Source organism: Giraffa tippelskirchi, chromosome X, assembly GCF_054371585.1.
Source record: "Giraffa tippelskirchi isolate mGirTip1 chromosome X, T2T-mGirTip1v1.2.pri, whole genome shotgun sequence".
Taxonomy (NCBI): Eukaryota; Metazoa; Chordata; class Mammalia; order Artiodactyla; family Giraffidae; genus Giraffa; species Giraffa tippelskirchi.
This window is the reverse complement of record NC_137289.1, coordinates 110,396,753-110,417,775: the sequence shown is the minus strand read 5'-3', so window position 1 is coordinate 110,417,775 and position 21,023 is coordinate 110,396,753. Positions and strand designations below refer to the sequence as shown.

Sequence of the window (21,023 nt, the reverse complement as noted above, 5' to 3'; positions counted from 1 at the left end):
AAGGCTTCCTGGCAGAGGTGAGGCTAGATCAGGGGTCTGATGATTACCATTTTAAATGCTAATTTATTCAACTTATGTTAAAACTTATTTCTTTCAAATTCAAATGTAAAGGTTGCAAAATAGCTTGGTGCCACCTGTGGAGAGGCTATTTTAAGCATTCACCATTCTGACTACCTCACTAACATAAGTATCAATAACAATAATTATTATAAATAATATATAACTGAATACCAAGACATTATGTAAAGGTTTTATATAAAGTTATCTCAAATTCCCATAACTGCTGGGAATTAGGTAGATACCACTATCTATTATTATCAAAAAGGTGAAGAAATTTGCCCAAGCTTATACCAGACAGGGGCATGTCCTGGCTACAAACTGGGGTAGCCTGATTCTAGAACTGGTATTCTCAACTCTGAACTATTTCCCAATGGTTATCACCACAGGATGAACTCCATTCAATTGCTCATGTATTTATGAAGCAGCTTTCGGGGCTTTTTCCCAGTAGCTCAATGGTAAAGAATCAGCCTGTCAATACAGGAGACACAGGTTCAATCCCTGATCCAGGAAGATCCCACATGTCGCACAGCAACTAAGCTCATGTGCCACAACTATTGAGCCTGTGCTCTAGAGTCTGGGAACCACAACTACTGAAACCCACATGTGCTAGACCCCATGCTCCACACACAAAAAAGCAGCTTTCATCCTTTTGTGATCATAAATAACTTCAGGATCACAGATTCAGAGTCAGCCTGCCTGCAGAAGCATTCCAGAAGGCAAGTAATTACTCATGTGCTATTCTCTGCCAAATCAGATCCTGGGTACACTTGTCTCATGGTATAGTGGAGATCTATCTCCAGGTTCATGTTAGCCACAGTACAGCTAATTATAAAAGAAGCAACTTGTTAATGTAAGAAAGTAAAGAAAACAGTGGATCCACTTTCAATGCTAGGGTGGGGAGAAAGCGTAATTCTAACCAGCTGGTTAAAGGAGGTGAGGGAACAGTTCAGATCCTATTCTGGGAGGCATCTGAGCACTTGACTTGACAATCACCACTCGGGAATTCACCAGGTACCCACATACCGTTTCCTGCTGAATAATTCTTTGAAGGTGGCGTCTCATGATGACTGATCCAAGGAATCTTTCAAGCGGAGAACAAAGGTAACTACCTGCCAGGCCAGGCACGAGGCCTGGCGTTGGAGAGGGCAGCAGCAAAATGTTCAAGGCACTGTGAGTGAGGATGGTAGGGATGGAGGCTGCCCAGGAGCGCTGAGGTAGTTTACGAGGGGGAGGCATGTTTGTTGGCATCGTTTGGGAACCTTTTGGGAAGGAAAACATTATTTTTTTTTAACCAAATGCATACTATCTCACTGTTCCCTGTTTTGCTTTGCTTTTATATAGCAGTCTGTACTGTTTCTGTTATTCTTTGTGGTGTAACAATTACATATAAGCTTCCTTACAGTTACTTTCCTCCCTGCAGCCAGGTCCCTTGCAGTGTGACTTTATGGCAACCCTTCAAGGGGTGATGTCTACTTCTTTACTGGTATTCTGGGCTCACCGTCACTTGCTGTGGCCTACAGAAGGCACTGGAAGTGACACGGTGCCACCTGTAGGCCTAAGCTTTTACTCACTCTCTTGGAACCCTCTCCAGCCCAGGTGAGCAAGCCCATATTAAGTATGAGACCACACGAAGCAGAGAGAAGCCAGGCCCCCGCCAACCCAGAAGCTGACCACAGATGCACAAGTGAGCCCAGCAGAGCCTGGAAGATCATCCAGCTGGGCTCAGCCCAAACTGCCAACCTGCAGAATGGCAAGCTAACATATAATTGTTGCTTTAAGCCACGAAAAGTCATGCGGCTCTGTACAATTCTTCTGTATTAATCTGCATAACTATGCCAGTTCTCTTGAGGTTATCTCTCAATGTCCAGTACTGCAGCTAAGTTAGTAGTCACGACAGAGGTACAAGACTCTCCTCCAATTCTGGAGAAGACATTCCCCTTATTCTGCCCAACTTTGCAAATTAACTATTGTTACAACCAACTTACTAAATGGATAAAAGTTTAAGTTGTTAAGTATCCTTATTACATCATGACTTTCAAATGTGAGGATGGGATAGGATGATTAAAATAGGTCATTTGTTGGTTATCCTAAAAGCTCACATAAAAATGTTGATAACACTCACTTGTTCCAGCTCGAGGGGAATGAGAAGCATCTGGAACTGGAGAATGTAGTGATGGGTTGGCTGGTGACATCCCAGGCATGCGTGTTGCTGGTGAGGGGCCAGACACTTGAGGAGACCCTGGCCAGTTCCCTGCTCGACCACTTGGTGACACCATAGTGTATGGAGAACTAGGGTCCAGGGTTCCTGCAAACAAGTAAACAAATGGTTTTCAAAACCTGTATTTTAATACCTGAAAAGTATTCGACAACATTCACATGCTTATACCTTATGTAGTGATAATTTTATTTTTTCTTTCAGAAAGATATTTCACTAAAGCCTGATGCACATAACACATCTGATTTCTACTTGGTATAGTTTTTGTACTTTTTAACATGATACAAAAATTAGGAACATAAGAAAAATATTGAGAAAGGATAAAATTTACCTTTACATAAGGTTCAAGATGTACAATACATAACAGTCTCCTTTAGACTATATAGAAAATACTATAGTTGAAAAGATAAAGACAAAAACAACCCTCAAAGCTCCATTAAGGGCAGAAATCTTTTATTTTTAAACTAACCCTGACAAATTATGTTTTCAGTCTATTCAGAGAAGGCTGAAGAGAGGGAATTTTCCATTTTCTTTATTTAGTAAAAGACACAGTAACTCAGAAATGAACCAAGAATCAAGTTTTGAAAGCAGTGACTTCCTGAACAATCTCAAATTAAAATTTCATCCTGCAGATACTTTTAACATATTTACACCGCTTTGTAACCAAATGACAAAATGAGAAAATACTACCATATATCAGAGAGTAAATGTTCCTTACTTAATCTTACAAACTGGTAAGAAAAAAACACAAGAATATAGGCAAAAGATATAAACTAGCAGGCATAAAATAAGAGACATGAAAAGACTAATGAACATAAGCACTTCACTAATAATCAAAAAACCACACAATGAACAGTAAGATGCCATTTTTTACTTATCAAAGTGACTGAGACTTCTTTAAAAATCACAATACCCTGTGCTGCCAATGATGCAGGAAAACAGACATTCTTGTACGATATTAGAGGAAATTGGCACAGCCTTTCAGGTGAGCAATCTGCAATGTTTCAAAAGCTTTAGAATTTCTCAAACCCTGTGAGACAGTAATTCCACTTCTAGGAACTTACCTAAGAAAATAATCCTGTGAGCAGAGAAGACACCACTTTCAGTTGTGAAAAAATAGAAACATTCTAAACGTATCATATTAGGACAGCAGTTAAATCATGGTATGCCCAGACAAGGGGATACTATGAAGCCATTTAGTATGATGATATAGAGTTTTTACTAACAGAAATAAATGTTCCTGCAAATATTCATAGTAAAGAGTAGAATCACAGGTGCTACTCAGCTGTACAACCTGAGGAAGCTCTTTATGTTCAGAACTGGCATGGGATTCATGATATAGTTAAGTGATGAAAGTAAGGCACTGAACACGGTGTACAGTATGCTGCCATGTACATAAAAGAGAGGGAAAGACCACTCCGCATAAAACATCTTTCCAAGAATTCATGAGAAGTTAATAGCACTAAATGCCTTTGGGAGGAGGAACTAGGTGGTTTTGGTGGACTTGAAGGGGAACACCTCACTGGCTACCTCTTCTTTATCAATTTGAACAAATTCAAAATAGAAATTTTGAGTTAAAAAATTCAAGTCTCAAAGCAATACATATGACAGGGTCCCGATTTTTTTTGAGGGGGTGGTGTTTGAGGAGAGAGACAAGAAGATGGGCAGAGAGCAAGCTACAGCAACAGAGATGCAGGCAAGCAGGCAAGCAGCAGGTGCGTGACAGGTCACGTGAGGGGGAACGAGTTCAAAGCGGACAAACTGGTAGATCTCTTGGTGGTGTTATTAGCAAAAACCTAGTTTTTTCATTCTTTTTGGGGCTGAGCCACACAGCATGTGGGATCTTAGTTTTGAACCCATGCCCCCTGCAGTGGAAGTGCAGAGTCCTAACCACTGGACTGCAGGGGAATTCCCAGGAAAAACATAGTTTCTTTTGCTATTTCCCCAATATATAAGTGCTAATTTTGCAAAAAGAAAAGTTTTATTTCACAAAAACTACTTTCACATCAAACTCTTATGTTCTAACGATTTCTATGTATGGACTCACCATGTGGACTAGCAAAACTGGCCCCTGGTCCTATTGAGATTCCATGCGAGGATGGGGGAGGAGTTGGAACAAATGATGCTGGTGATGGGGCTCTCAAAGCCCCACTCGGGGAGTTGGCAGCATGCAGATTTCCTAATAAAGGAAAATAATTATAGATGATCTTGCAGGACACATATTATGTCCTGTCCAAGGACCCCAAGTTAAGACTCTATCTACAGACTAAAGAAACAAGTAGTAAAGCTCCCAGAAGTAGCACAAAGAAAAACTGGAACAATTTCACCACTAAAAGAGAGATCAATTCCATGGGGCCCCAATTCTAGCTCTTACATTGACTAATGTTTTTTTAAAAAAATATATGCAGTGTACTTTTTTATTCACTCATTCACTCATTCAACAAGAAGGCATGAACATCAATGTCATGCCAAGCATTGTTGTAGGTACTGGGGATGCAGCAGTTAACAAGAGACAAAAATTCTTGCCCTCATGGGAGTTTATATTCCAGTATAATGAGAAAGACAAATATATGTCAGGTTATGCTAAGTGCTATGGAGAAAAACAGGGCAAGGTAAGGGGGATATATCGTGTGGTGGTGGAGGTAGGTGCTGCTCTTTATATGGAAAAACTTCTCCAAGAAGGGGCTCTGCGGGCTGCAACATGAAGTGAAGGATGAGGCATGAGGATATCCAGGGAACAACACACTGAAGGCAAACAGAGGAGCTAGTGCAAAGGCACCAACAGTAGCAGCAGTTAAAAATAACAGGGGGAGGCCAGTGTGGCTGGAACAGCGTGAGCAAGGTGGGGAAGGGGAAATGGAAGACAATTAGGTCAGAGAGGTGGGAGGAGGGTCCCAGATTTCACAGGGACTTGTAGGCTGCTTTAGGGACTTAGGGTTTACCCTGAAAGAGATGGGAAGCCACTGCCGAGTTTGAGCAGAGGAGTCATGACCTAACTTCTGTTCCCCAAGGTTCATTCTAGCTGCTGTTGAAAAACAAGACTACAGGGCAGGGGGCGGGGAAACCAGTCAGAGGTAACTGCAATTACCTAGGCGAAGATGGTTAGTGACTGGGGAAAGGGTGAAGGCCGAGACATTGAAAAGTGGTTAGGTTCTAGATAAAGTCTGAAGATAGAGCTGACAATATTTGGTAACTGACTGACTGACTATGGGCGTGAGAGAAAGGAGTCCAATACGACTCCTACAGCTTTGGCCCAAGTAACAGGAAGGAAGAAGCTGCCACTTGCTGAAATGGCGTGTCTATGGGAGCAGCAGTATAGGGAACAGCTGGAGGGTGTTAGGAATTTAGTTTCAGCTGTGCTGAGTTTCAGATGTTGGTTAAACATCTACCGATACATAGAAATGCTGAACAGATAGCTGGAAAATAACAGGACTTGAGTTTAGGGGAGAGGCCTAGATGGAGATATAAAAAACTGGGAGACATGAGCTTAAGGATGGTGTTTCGCCACAGGACTAACCTTAATTTATAATTATGAAGGGCAGGGACTATGACTACCAAAACTATGAATGCAACATTAAAATACTTGCTACATTATCTTAATTATCCTCAATACCAGCAGTTTTCAAATTCTCCACTATTATGTAAGAGAATTTCATATTTTTAATGTTATATAATACCTAATGCAGTATTAGTTCAATACAGTATGAATTCAATATTAACATATTTACATTCAAGAAATACGTTAATCGACTTGGTTAATCTTTAAGTATTATATTTACATATATAGCTGTGTGACCTGGACAAGTGACTTAACTTCTCCATGCCTCATTTTTCCTCTGTTAAATGGGAATAATAGGATCTATGCCACAGGTATGCTGTGGAGATTAAATGGATAAAGTACTTAGAACAGGGCCTGGTGCACAGGAAGCACTACAGAACTGTCTGCTACTCTTAATTATTTCAAAATAATCATCTCTCCTTCTATGTGAAACCAGTCTCAACTCACATTCTAGAAACCTCCTCCCCTCGGGTGTTGGGTCCCTGCTTCCCATTCTCTCCCTTGCTCCCCAGCTGCTCCTCCCTAGGCTCCCACACTGTCTACTGTTGGAACTTCGCAGGGGCTGAGTCCCCCGCCAGCTCAGCCTTAGGGAATCTTCAATGACACAATGATCTAAGTCTTCACTGGGGGTACCACCAACTTCGATGAGCAGGGAAGGGCTCATCTACCCCCAAATCTCATACCAGTCCTCCTTGCTAGCTTGAGCTAGCAGGGCTTGAGTAAGCAGGGTAAGCTTGAGGAGTAGGGCTGTTACTGGGCTCACTGCTGAATCCCCAGCACCCAGCAGCATTAGACACACAGCAAGTGCTTAAAACATACTGTTTTAACATACTGAATTAACAGTTCAGTTAAAATTCTAAAGCTGGCATTCTCCAGCAATTTTTACAGCGCACTTCATGAGGCTGCCCACAGAGCCATTTTGTTTGTACAAACAGGTTGTGCCCTGCTTGACTCTGAGGGCGGAGCTCTGTCAGCTCCTTCTGTAAGGGAGCTTTTCTGTAAGGAGTCATCGCAGCAGGAAAGCAGTCACACACACACTACATACATGGGTGTGGTTGTGTTCCAATAAAACTATTTACAAAAGCAGGTGGTGGGTAGGACATGGCCCACAGGCCTGAGTGTGTCAACCTCTGACATAGATCACGCTGTGACACCGACTATGCTGTGATTCCTGGGGTTGCAGCATGAGTCTGGTTCTGGGTGACAACCCTGCCACTTAATTCAAACCTTTTAAAGTGCTCCTGAATCACAAACACCGATTTCACAACCCTTCAATACGGAATGAATAGCAAATATCTGGCCACAGACTAGCAAAGCAGTTCTCTCTGAAGTCTCAGGCTACATGTGTAGGATTTGTCACTGTATGTGTGTCTATTTGGGATCTGAAAGTTGAACATGACAAAGAGAAGAGTTAGTATCTTACCTGGAGACTGTGTGTGCATCATAGAGGGAGACTGGTTGACTGTGCTATGATAAGATGTAGGGGGTGAAGTAAGAGGATAAGCACCTGATGATCCTGGCTGCTTTGGAAATGGCTGTAAAGAAGAAAATTCCTTGTTGGTAAAATGGCCAACCATGTAGCATGTGTGGGCGTGGCTTTCCCCAATCAAGAGCTACGGTGTTAATTAACATTTACATGTCACTGGTTATCAAATAGGAAAGGTGAGGTGTGAAAATGCCCCAAATTCACACCAGTATTGCAAATTTTAAAAAGCTCCTTTTCAAAGTGTTTTAACAATAGCAACATCCTCATTCCTGACCTTGCAGTACCACTACTTTATCCCTCAAGATGTTTTTTTGCTCATTTTATCTACCAAATCACTGATTTATCAGTATCATTTATCTATCATTTCACTGATTCTACGATCAATTCCCCCCACATTTTAACATCTCTGAAATTATGGTGTGTCTTCCAATTCATGGCATGTTGCAGTCTAACTGGCAGCACTGTTTCAGGCAGTACATAAAAACAGTGTACCTTATATTGGTGGCATTTTAGAGTCAGTGAAATATGATAGTTCAACCTGATCCCTACTCACCTTCATTTCATCTCCAGTAACAAAAAACCTAGGACAACGCAATTTTTCCTAGTCTATTTTTCTAACGAATGTATGAGTCAAATACAACAAAGCACACAAATACATCGTCTGATGAGGGTTTATAAATGTAACTGCCACATAAGTCAAGATACTGAAAGACATTACCAGAACCCCAGAGGCCTCCCTCCTTCCAAATCTCTTATCGCCTCCCAAAAGGTAAGCAGTACTCTGACTTCCATCACTCAAGCTTGGTTTTGCATCTCATATAAATACTGAATATACTCATTAGTGTCTGGCTTCTTTTGTTCAACACTGTCAGTGAAAACCATTGTTTTGTTGCATGGAGCAACAGCATTTTTCTTTTCTGTGAAGTATTTCAGTGTATTCCAGTTTACTCACTCATTCTTCTGTTGTCGGTTATTTGGGTTGTTTACAATTTTTTGCATAAATAATGTTGCTATGAACATTCTTGTGTTCTCCGGCTGCATTTCTTTTTTTTTTTTTTAATAAATTTATTTATTTTAGTTGGGGGCTAATTACTTTACAATATTGTAATAGTTTTTGCCATACATTGACATGAATCAGCCATGGGTTTACATGTGTTCCCCTTCCTGGACCCCCCACCCACTTCCCTCCCCATCCCATCCCTCTGGGTCATCCCATTGCCCCGGTCCTGAGCATTTGTCTCATGCATCGAACATGGAATGGTGTTCTGTTTCACATAGGCTGCATTTCTGTTGCGCATATACCTAAAGTAAAACTGTTAAATCACAGGCGTGCATAATGTTCAGCTTTAGCACTCTGAATACTGCTAAACACCACTGCAAGGTAGCTGTACCATTTTACACACCTTCCAGTAGTAAGTGAGAGTTTCAGGGGTCCTGATACCAAATGTTGGCAAGGATTACTAATTTTTTTCCTTAAAGCCATTTTTGTGGGTATGAGGTATTAACTCACCATGGTTTTAATGTATAATTCTGTAATGTCAGATGACAATGTTCACCTTTTCTATGCTTACTGGCCATTTGGACATCATCTTTTATGACCACATGGGTGATCACCCGACATTATTTTAAGTGCTTGAGTCTAAGGTTAATGCTGTCTCTGGTACTATTTACTTCCTTTAACTTAGACGCCTCCCCCTGTCTCCCTTTGTCATTATTTTTCATATGGCTATCTTGGGTCCACCAAGGACCTCCTCGCCTTTTAACAAAGAAGTGCAGACACCTGTAGAACCTGTTAAGTAACACAAATGTGATGCCATGTGCAGTATCAGTTAGACATCACCTGCTGCTGCGGTGGTGGTTGGAGTTGTGAGATTAAAGAATCCATCATATCTCCTCCAATGGGAGAAGGGGGATTATCGTCCTCATTTACAGACCTTCTTCGAGCATCCTGATTGCTGTCAACAAACATATTCAGGAATGTCTATGGATACAAACAGGTAAAATTTAGATTATTTTACCCAACTTTAGTAAGATATTCTTAATCATTTAGAATGTGTTAACAGAAACAAACATATCATGTCCATCTCTGAAATACAACTTTGACACATGGCCACCATTGTTAGGCCAACCTAGAAGAGACAGTCATCGTTTTGAAGGAAAGAGGGAAAATTGAGGAAAATGGTTAAACATAACAATAAAAAAATCTAAGTTAAATGCTGTTATGTGAACAAAAGTTAAAGAAAGAAGTACACCCTGGTCAAAATATTTTATTAATTTCTGAATCAGAAATGTGAAAAAGAATAAAAAGATGCATGGTAGGCATGTAAACAAATTCAATGACTTGGAAAGTTTCCTATTTAGTGAGAGTTCTCACTTTTTAAGCCAGCAAATATGAAAGAGGAAAACTGAATAAAGAAACTAGGCCATCTTTTTCCTTTTTATTTTATGTAACAATCTTGAACTATCAAGAATGGGATAAGGGTATGTTTTATAGAGTATGTCATCAAAAATTAGGCGAGGCTACCAGAATTTGTGTGTCAATCACATATTCTTTTTAATACCCTCTACCTTCCCAATCTTCAAAAATATAGATTATAGGCTTATCAGAATTACTGAAAAGCTTTTAAAGGTACATAGTCTGACTTCTAATTAAAAGTAACAGATTATTCACAATACTTCTCTCAACACCCCCTGAAACTCCTAAAACATTTTTTTTAAGCAAAAGTCACAAAGACAAAAAGAGTGGGATAAGAGAGAAACAGCAATAAATTCTAGGAGGCTGCAGAGCAGATGGCTGAGTGGTAACTGAACTATCCAATGTGAAGAAGTTGTTTCCTAAGCAAGCAGGGGGAAAGCCAAGAAGCAAAGCTACTTCCACCCAGATCTCCAAGATACACAGGAACTGACAGCATCAGACACCTCTGGAAATGAGAATGAAAGGGACTCAAAGCAGAAGGACTGGGTGATCGTCTCTTTATGAGACAGTGAAACCCTCCAGAGCCTCTGTCCTCCCACTGAATGAAGCTGACCTCTACTACTTGGCAGAAGGTCTCTGATTTGGGGGACTCTAGGATCAATTGAGAGCTGTGGTACCATATTAAAAACGAAGATTAAAGTTTCCATAATGAATGCTGAGAATACCAGTTTCCTTCTCTTACTTCATTTGCCAAAAATTGGGAGCCAGTGCACAACAGCTATGCAGAGTTTTGATATTCTTCTCTTGGTCCTCACACTGGCCCAACAAAGAGATCTAAAGCTACTGACACTGGGAGTTACCCAATGAAATGGCCCAAGCAGATCATCCCACAGTGAAGATCACAGTCAACAAGTCTCACCTTCAAGAGAGGACAATGTAGCCATATAGAACAGATGTCATAAAATGAACTTTGAGAAACAAAAAGAGCTCTCGAATTTTGTGTAAAAAAGATGGCAAAAAAGGTTCTTGATGGAAATGAAAAATAGAAAGATAGGGGGAAAAATGAGGAAATCTCCTAGGAACAAAGAGATAAAAAAACAGAAAAGATAAGAAAATCAGAGGATATGTCCAAGATGCCCAATATCAGAATAGCAGGGGTACCAAAAAGAGCTCACAGAGAACACAAAGAAAAAGACTTGAGGAATAGCATAAGGAAGTTCCCCAGAACAAAAGGATGTAAGTTTCCAGACTGAAGGAGTCCACTTGTTCATGTAAGGTTGAAGAAGTGGAATGGATTAAACGTCTCAATGGTCACAATAGAAGCTAGGGGACAATGGAGCAATGCTTTCAAAATTCTTACAGAAAATGACTGCAACCTAGAATTCTATATCAAGCCCCTCCCTCAACTAGATGAGGTTAACTAAAGACACCTGCCAACACACAAGGTCTCAAATTAACCTTCTGTGTATCTTCTCCCAGGGAGCAATGTAGACTATTCCACCAAAACAATGAAGTAAACCAAGAAAAAGAAGTGAGGTCCAAGTCACAGGGCAAGCAACACAAGAGAAATGAAGGACTCTCCCACCTCACCGCTGTTCTGCAGATCCCTAAATCAAAATTAGGCAAAAGGTCTGGAGCGTTTAGAGGTCAGAGACCGTGGAAGAGATGGTTTCAAGATGAAATTGATAAGGTATCTGATTTGTGAACATACTGATGGGAGAATTACATACATGGGAGAGGCTCTCAGGCTGTTAGTTGTAGGTACAGAGAGAGCTAATAATTTTAATTATGAATTTTAAAAAATCAGTAATTCTTAGGAAAATAAAATGTTGAGCAAGAAAGGAAAAGTAATCATAGTAAACTTGGTAGAATAGTGTTATAATATTCATAATAATGTGAACACTGAAAAATTATCTAATTGAAACTGCTACCCTAACCATATCACAAGGCTGGAGGAAAAGAAGGCAAATGTGTACTGAGAGTAGCCTGGAAAGGGGAAGGGGCATACAAGAAAGAACTAAAAAAGAATTAAATCCTCATCTTCCATTAGAGTCAGATAATGCCCTTAACCAAGAAGTCAACAAAGAGCAATGAAAGAATGCTATTTAGAGGTAAAGGTGTGAATACCATGAGAATGAGCTGTACAGAGTAGGAAAATGGCAAGAGTGGGACTAATTTTCAATACAAGCCATTTGGAACTATTAAGACTCTAAACTATAAGTACAATTGAGCTATCATACCAATATCTCCAGAGGTTGTGGCCTAGGACCCTACATTTAAAAAAAATATATCACAGTTGAACTGATGCTCAAAGTTTCTCAATATTCACTGATAAGGGCTACTTTTAAAGTTCCTTGAAACTCCAAATAGCAAACAGGACTCTCTTGAGTACCTTCCACCTTACTCATTACATTGTAAGGAAATAAAAGGACATTTAGTCATTTCATATACATAGGCAGAGAACTTCTAGCTCCTTCAGAATAAAGCTACAGAGATGATGAATTACTACTAGATGTAGTTACTACTACAGGGAGTAGTAACATGGCTACTCATTAAATTTAAACAGGAAATTGTTGCTTTCCCTCATTATTTCCCTCTCAAAGGAATTGTTTTAGGGATCCCATTTATATTTAGTAATTCTGCAACACTAAAGTCCATTACCTTGAGTCCTGGTGCAGGATAAAAACCTTCAACTAACTTGCTATTATCAAAAAGACTATAGGCCCCATCCCGTATTGCCACAACACCTCGACTTCGGCAGTATATATCAATGCAATACATGTTCCTGAAGGCCAGTCGGATGTGGGTGGACGACTGTGGCAGGATGGAGAAGCACTGGTAGGCAGTGTTGGTTCTCTGGGTCAAGCCCAACATCGGCACAGTAGGCAGTTTGTTGATGGCATTCAACGGTGCCTGAGTATCAAACAGTACCTACAAGGAACAAACACAGTGAGAGCAGCCAGTTTCTGCACAGATGCTAAAACCTCAGAATCTTCAAGGTAAAAATCATCACAAATGAGATAATCTCCTTCTGGCACATTCTGTAAAAACTTTCATCATTAAAGATGAGTTAAGTCCACATGATTTTTTGAGGAGTTTTATATGACACACTGAGTCTTATTTTTAAACAGAAAATAAAGTTAATTACCTGTAATAACTGAACCACATTTGGTGTTTTGTTGAACATTTCTTGAAGCTGATGGAGAATGGTATTGTGACAGTTACTGCATCCTGAGTTTGGACCCACAGTTCCCAAAGAAATGTGAAATTTCTGATGTATGGAATTCCACTGGATACTAATCTAAATCAAAAAGATTATGTTTCAGAAACCAAGAAAGGAAACGATACAAGGAGAAGAAAAAATACTCTTTAAACACTAAGGCAAAATGCCAAAGATCTAAATGAGGTCTTTTTGGGAAGCAACTTGTTAAGACTAGACTCTGTAAATTCCAGATGTGCTGTCACTATGGATCAGTACATTCACCGAGTGTGTGTGTTAGCCCACTTCTACTAAATTTCTGATATTACTTTACGTGGAAGAGTTCAGAAAGAAACTAGCTAACTGAAATTTGTATACTAAATTTCTAGGACTTTACATACGTGGTGGGGAAAAAATAAGAACTACAGATTATGGGGAATACCTTCAAGATTAATATAGGATCAAATAATGTTAACAATCATGTGACTAAAAGCGTAGACATACCGTATTGTTCAAGACCATTTGTACATAATCATTATAGTAATCATGCTGCTAAGTAGATTTGAAATCAGTGAAGAAAGAAACACAAATACCAAAAGTACATTACATTGCCAAAACTCTTTATGAATACACACTCCGAAGAGGGTATAATTTTTGTTTTCAATTTTTAAGAGTTAACCATTACAGAATACTATAACAAAATATTTAAAAATATCATTTTATCCCTAATTTTTACTTGTACCCTCAATTATTTCAAGAAAGTTTTCATAATTGTTGAATTCTTGATTTTTTAAAAAGACTTATGAGAGGAACTTTAGTTTTAAGTAATTCATAAACTTACTGAACTTCCCTTGGTGGTTCCATAACACAAGATAAGTTTTCGGTAATTATAAACACGAACTTCTGAGAAAATGTTTAGATGAGTGGGTATGTCTAAACAGAAAGAAAACAAAAAGGAATTTAAGATTATACATGCAAAATTTTTAAATATATATGTGAAAAAGAAGAGATGTTGGTAATATATGCCTAGACAGAAAGGTCTCTCTCGCACAGTGGTTCAGGGGTTCCAATTCCAGCCCTGTCTTTTACTAGCTATGTCAACTTCAGCAAGTTTCTTAAGTCTCTGACTTGTTTTCTTCATTGTGAAATGACGAATGGTAAATTACCTCCCTCATAGGGTTACTGTGAGGAATGAATGAGTTAATACAAGCAAAGTGGTTATTACATTTATGGCACCTAGTAAATTCTCAATAAGCACTACTAGAATCTTGTATACCTATGTGTAAGCATTTCTGAATATATACAAATCGTAACAGCAGCTGTCTCCTGGGAAGGAAACTAAGTCTGAGGTAAAACAGGAAACTTTTCATTAGATCTACTCAGGATTTTTTTTTTAAACGATGTACATGTTTTACTTCCTCCAAAGGCAATGGCAAAGGGAGGGATACTTGCCCTCCCCCACAAGAAGATGATCACTTGTACCTGGTAGAGAACGTGCAAATTCCAACACACACTCATATAATCGTGCAATGCTATTCCAGTCATTAAGGAACATTTCAACCACTTTTCTACCACCAACGGGTTCAGACAACAGGTTTTCATATGTCAGATAAACATGCCGGGATGGTCCTACAGGATTAAGAGAGAAGATTAATAGGAATCAACACTAAAAAAAAAAACCCAAAAAAACAAATAGAAATATGCAAAGACAAAAGTGTGTGAAGCATCTCACCTTGTTCCCTGGTAGAAGTGCCATTAAGTGGACAATTTGCAAACACTAGCTCTGCCACCCACGTGCGGTTATTTCTACCTTGTAATCTGAAAGTGCAGTCAAGGAGAGAGCGGTCCAGAGCCTTTTGGGTTTCCTCATTTACACCCTTACAGGGAGGAATTCTGGTGATGAAAGATAGCATATGAAGTGTACTTCACATCACAGAAAGACAAAAGCACAATTTACACAATGACAGGCAGCGTATCACAGTAGAGCTTCGGTTCAAACTCTACTACCAGGTACCTTCTGCAAGAGGAGGAAGCAATTCATAGCAACTGACAACAATTAATAGCATTTAACCCACTTTCATTCCTATCAACATGGATAAGGACTCTCATTTTAATGGTGATGTCTGCCTTCGTCCTTAATCTTGTTATTAGAAAAGACCACAATTTCTCAGAAAATCAAATATACTGGCTTTCTATGAAATCTACCTAGAATATCCTCAAGGAAAAGTTAAGGAGAACAAAATATTTGTAAGACCAGACTTTGAAGGCAGGATGATCTAGTGAAAAGGACAAGGCTTTGGAATCAGGGACCTGCATCCTAATTCTGGCTCAGCCACATTCACCCTCTCTGAATTTGTTTCGCAAGTATAAAATGAAGATACATAATTACCTTCTGGGTCACTGATTTTAAAACATGATGAAACATATATATAAAGTGCTTACAGTGGTTGGTTCAGCAGGTATTCAGATATGTTAGTTTCTCCTTGCAGTAAAACCAAGTCATTTTAATCACCAACCGCCATGACAAAATTTCAGGTTCATTATCTCCCCCCACCTCATTATTTCATTATTTCCCCTCCTCCTCTGTAGAGGTAACTCATTGTGATGGAGCTATTCATGTATCAACTCATTTACCATACATATTGTCTCTTACATATACCACATATACAAGATGAATGTATTAGCTTTGGTGTCTTAAAATACCAATCTATCTCTTCTCCTCTTGCAGCTTTATGAACTATCTTATTTGTCATAAAACATTATGAGGTAATATATTTTGGCAGTTTTTTCAGTACTGGATGAAATAATGAGATAATACTTAATTACACACTATCCTTTAACTCATAGGAAAGAAAAAGGAGTTAACTGTCAGACTTGATATAATGATTATCAAAATCTAAGGCAAAAAACAACAAATATAACTAGAAATATGGGATTTTGGTTCAGGCCTCTTAGATATAACACCTAAAACAGGGCTCCTCAATGTCAGCAATACTGACATTGTGGGCGGGAGAATTCTTTGTTGTTGGGGGGCAGCTATCCTGTGCAGCCTTGGCCTCTATCTCCCAGGTGCCAGTAGCATCTCCCACCACTTCTTCTCAGTCAATGATAACCAAGAATATCTCCAAACATTGCTAAATGCTCCCTGGCAGGGAAAACTGTTCTGAGGTTGAGAACCACTGACCTAGAAGAAACAATTTAAGAGAGCAAAAAGGGTGGAAAGTTTGCTCAAGAGCTCAAAACCAGGCACTGCAAGCATGCTGCTCTTGAGACTTGTGTCATCTGTGTGGTGTGATCAAGGCTCTTTTGAATCTGCACAAGGCAGCAGGTCCATGAACCAGAGCAGCCTAAGATGTTTACCATGATATTTTCAGAGATACAGCAAGGAGACCTGCTCAACAGATTTTCATGGAGATAAGTTGAACAAGAACAGACTATATCTTTAGCAAAGAGGAGAAAAATGTGCTCAGTTTTAAAGCTTTGAAGTATCTACTCATATTCCCACTTAATATGAAAATACCTAGGACTAAAAGCTTAAAAGTTTCTGAAGATTAAATGTATTAAAGCAATTACTTAATAATTAGATCTAGGCCAGATTTTAATTTAATAAAATCACATTTAGACATTATTTTTTTCCTTCTTCAGTTCTATGAAGAAAATACCCCCAATAATGGACATCATGTACCAAACAGATCTCTTTATCTGTTTCTATATATTTTCCTAAGTTTTAAATAAAGAAAACAATAGCCAGGATATAGTAAAGACTTTCTTAAAAATTACTGTAAAATGAACATTAAAAAATATGAAGTGCTTTCTTTCTAGGTAAGGACTATCATGAATTCTCTTGAGTGCAAGAAGAAAGGGGACTGAAATTTCTTTCATAAAAATGCTGAGAGCAAGACATTTTAAGATTGCTGCAAAACATGAAAAAATAAAGAGAACACAAACGTTATCATCTATTAATCTTCAATTGTCAAGAAGAGTAAAAAGAAACACCCCATATTTTAGGCAGAAGTAATATAAAACCAAAGGCAAATAAACTAAAAGTATTACATTTCCTTTTGATGTCTATTATAAAACCAGCTCACTCTCTAGAAACCATTTCGTGGACATGGCATGACGGGAGCCAGGCAGGGCAGCTTTTCTAGTTCTTCAACTCTTTATCTAAAGTGAGCACCACTATACGTGGGTGGAGCGCATGCTATCTGCTAGACCTTCCCATTTTCCACAGGACAAACTGATTTGCAAGCAACAAATTGGTTACAAATTGATTCCTGCTGGCTCAAACTGCAGTCACCATGTCTTGGTAGACAGAGGAATTCAATAAACAAAAATTGCTTCTATGGTTTATATTATTAAGCAACATCTAAGAAACAATACAAATGCAAAAAAAGAAAACTGCTTTCTGCACAACCTTCCATCATCTGCCCAAGATAAAACTAAGAGTCATCTCTGCCACCTTCTACTCTCTCTCTCACTTTCAGTATCACTTATAAAGACTTCATCCCCTAAGTCTTTATGGAACTTGCCCTGGTCCAAGATACCAACAACTCTGGTGTGAACCATTTTAGCAACTGGTTTTGTTACTTCAGTCTTGTTCCCCTCTCATTTATTCTCCATGTTGCTATCAGGGCGAGCTTTCAAAAAAAAAAAAACCCTATCCAATGATGTCAGTTTCTGCTTAAAATCATCTGATGGCTCTTTACTGCCATTCGGATAAAGTCTAAATTCCTTAAGGACATTTACACCAAGGCCCTATAGGATCTGACCCTTCCTGTGTACATCTGTAGGCTCATCTCCCCTAACTCCTGCCATGCCCTACTTCTTTCAGTTCCAGGATGCCGAGCTTTCTCTCCCCTCTAAGCCTTCATTTTAGCAGTTACTCCTTCTAGTTGGGGCACCCACTCCCACCCTAGCTCCCTTTCCTCTGGCTAATTCTCACCTCTCCTTCAGTCTAGGTACAACTGGTACTTCCGTGGGGATACCCTTCCTGATTTCCAAACTAGCCCAGATCCCCCTGGTATGTGAACCCACAGCATCCTGAAGGGCTCTATCAGAATTCAAGCCTGACACATACACTCAGTAAACATGTGCTGAATGAATGAAAGAAAGCCAGAGGAAGGACATCCTAAAATACCAAGAGGTGCTGGATCTCCACTTGGCAGGTAAAAGAGAATCCTTTCCTAGACTGTGTAATTCCATACAGAAACCTGTGACATCCGCAGATTCTGAACTCTGCTTTATGCTGACTAGCAGGAGTAGCATTGGCAGTATGGCTGCAGTGTGTGGCACCACATCAGACGCATGACAGGGCCTTACTTCAGTAAGCGAATTGCGTGGCTGAAGCCATCACCTTCCATTTGCACTCCTTGATGTGGAATCTCCAGATTGGACAACTGGAAAGAGAAAGGTACAGTTATATGAGACCACCAATTTTACAAAGCAACTACCTTTTCTAAGCACTACTGTCTCTCTTCTCATGGCATCTGTTCTAGAGTCATGAGCATTGTCCCCCCTCATCTGATTTCCTGGGGAACTAAGTAAGACTGGTTTCCTTGTGTGATGCAATTAATGCCTATTTGAAAACAAAGTTTGAGTCATAGCCACATCTCATTTTTAATCACAAACAGTATTTTTCAGTTTACAGCTTTTCTGGAATACATTTTTTTTTAACAACTACTTCCTCTGTGAAACTCAAGAAGAAAAGATTTCCAGTTGATGCATTTACCCAGAGACCCTGTCAGTGGAACTACAGGTTATCTGGATATGCCGGGAAGTCATTCTAGTCACCTAGCAGAGGAACACACTTGCCTTCAAGCAGATATTCCCAGGTCTTCTCTGACAGACTATTTATTTATATCCACCTTATTCCAGAAAGGATTTAAGGCAGCCTTAAGCATGTCACTGAGCCCTGCTCTTTGGGCCTGGGAAGAGCAGAGGTGCAGAAAAACAGCTTCTGACCATGAAGTAGGGCTCCAGATTCAAAAGACAGCAAAGTGTGGGAGAGCTCAAAAACACTGCCTCTGTTCTATGGATCACAAATATCAACATTCCTGCTAAGATCATATTTAGTTATTCACATCTCAGTGTAAATTACCTTAAGCAGAAAATGTGCTTGCTTTTGCCTTTAACATCTTTTTCAATGAGAGAAGAGAAAGTTTTTAAGAGCTTGATTGAGTTCAATAGAGTACTACAGAATGTTGAATGACCTACATGTGCGACAGGTATAGGAACACAGAGGAGGAGAAAAGAAGCCATTACGCTTACAGGTATCTATGTGGGCACTACAAAGACACAAGCTTTTGCAACTTCTGACCTGTGGGTAATGAGGAAGAGAGCAGACAATGACTGAAGCATTCCCCCTGGGTATCATGTAGCCTCCCATTCCGCTGCAAGGGAGTAACTGAATGACATTCACGTAATCCATCCACGTGTTGTGCTTAGTCACTCAGTCACGTCCAACTCTTTGCGACCCCATGGACTGTAGCCCGCCAGACTCCTCTGTCCATGGATTCTCCAGGCAAGAATACTAGAGTGGGTTGCCATGCCCTCCTCTAGGGGATCTTCCCAACCCACGGATTGAACCCAGGTCTCCTTCATTGCAGGCAGATTCTTTATTGTCTGAGCCACCAGGGAAGCCCAATCAATCCATGTAGCATGATGAAAAAGCCCAACAACAGAGTCAAATAGTTAGAAGCACAGACACTATAAGAGCTCTGGACAATTCCCAGACAAGAGGACACTCATCAAGCTCACAGTTGTAGGAGCTGGGACATCGAGGACATGCGTATCTACTTTAGTCGCCTATTTCTGGGCTTGGATTTTCTGAGCTACTGCTGCTCCTCACAATTTCACACTATTTTCCGCTTTTAGATCCTGAAGCCCTATAAAGCAGCAATTGGCATACCATAGCTTATGGGCCAAATCTAGCCACTGCCTGTTTTGGTAAATAAAGTTTTATTGGAACACAGCCACACCCATTTGTTTAAATATCAACTATGGCTGGTTCACACTACAACAGCAGACCTGAAGAGCTAAAAAAGAGATGGACTGATGCTGAAGCTCCAATACTTTGGCCACCTGATGCTAAGAGCTGACTCAGCATCAGCTGGGAAAGATTGAAGGCAAAAGGAGAAGGGGACGACAGAGGATGAGATGGTTGGATGGCATCACCGTCTCAATGGACATGAGTTTGAGCAAACTCTAGGAGATGGCAAAGGACAGGGAAGCCTGGCGTGTTGCAGTCCATGGGGTTGCAAAGAGTCGGACACAACTTAGTGACTCAACAACAACAATAAATGACCCACAAGGCCTAAAATATTTACCATCTGCTGCCGGGAGCCACGGAGAAGGCAATGGCACCCCACTCCAGTACTCTTGCCTGGAAATCCCATAGACGGAGAAGCCTGGTAGGCTACAGTCCATGGGGTCGCGAAGAGTCGGACACGACTGAGCGACTTCACTTTCACTTTTCCCTTTCATGCACTGGAGAAGGAAATGGCAACCCACTCCAGTATTCTTGCCTGGAGAATCCCAGGGACGACGGAGCCTGGTGGGCTGCCGTCTATGGGGTCGCACAGAGTCGGACACTACTGAAGCGACTTAGCAGCAGCAGCCGGGAGCCAGCTCACGAGATCCCCACTCATGACAGAGTCATGAGGAGAAGGACTGACGAGCAGAGCAACTCAGGCCTCAGGGATTCTCGAGAGGCTGCCTCAGCGCTCACCTTAAAAATGAGATCTCTCTTTCTGACGCTTGCTATAATAAACCTCTTCTTATTTTCTATGACTTAGGCAAAAGGCCGTTCCTGATTCCCTACTAAAAAAGATCATTCTGAAACCTCAAATCAACAAGGCCCCTGAACGGTAGCACCCTAAATAAAATTATCTGGGATATAGAGTATGCTGATCTAAATTCTTTTTGCTAACATATTGGTTTGTTTAATAAATGTACCTGTGCCTTTGGAGCTAATGTGCATAACTGCTCTTAGTAATAAAACAGCATTGAGAGCCTCCGCACAGAAAGCCCCTATGGGCACGAAACCCTTCGCAGGAAAAAAGGCTTGTTAGGAAATACAAAAAATATTGC

The 21,023-nt window shown here is 40.2% G+C and overlaps 1 protein-coding gene across 19 annotated transcripts in view; it reads right to left on the bottom strand.

The window, feature by feature from the left end:
* MED14 (mediator complex subunit 14) overlaps positions 1-21,023 on the bottom strand; it is a 317,032-nt gene that overhangs the window by 6,545 nt on the left and 289,464 nt on the right. For 11 of the 19 annotated variants that reach the window (XM_081564478.1, XM_081564487.1, XM_081564477.1 and 8 more), the window contains 10 exons: positions 18,255-18,331; positions 14,668-14,828; positions 14,418-14,564; positions 13,777-13,868; positions 12,885-13,037; positions 12,398-12,667; positions 9,161-9,301; positions 7,258-7,369; positions 2,183-2,365; positions 1,084-1,319 (listed from right to left, as the gene is read on the bottom strand). In XM_081564478.1, the coding sequence (XP_081420604.1) occupies positions 1,084-1,319; positions 2,183-2,365; positions 7,258-7,369; positions 9,161-9,301; positions 12,398-12,667; positions 12,885-13,037; positions 13,777-13,868; positions 14,418-14,564; positions 14,668-14,828; positions 18,255-18,331 (1,572 nt within the window). Of the gene's footprint in view, positions 1-1,083; positions 1,320-2,182; positions 2,366-4,322; positions 4,455-7,257; positions 7,370-9,160; positions 9,302-12,397; positions 12,668-12,884; positions 13,038-13,776; positions 13,869-14,417; positions 14,565-14,667; positions 14,829-18,254; positions 18,332-21,023 lie in introns of all 19 variants that reach the window. The other 8 variants (XM_081564475.1, XM_081564474.1, XM_081564484.1 and 5 more) reach the window with 1 other exon arrangement.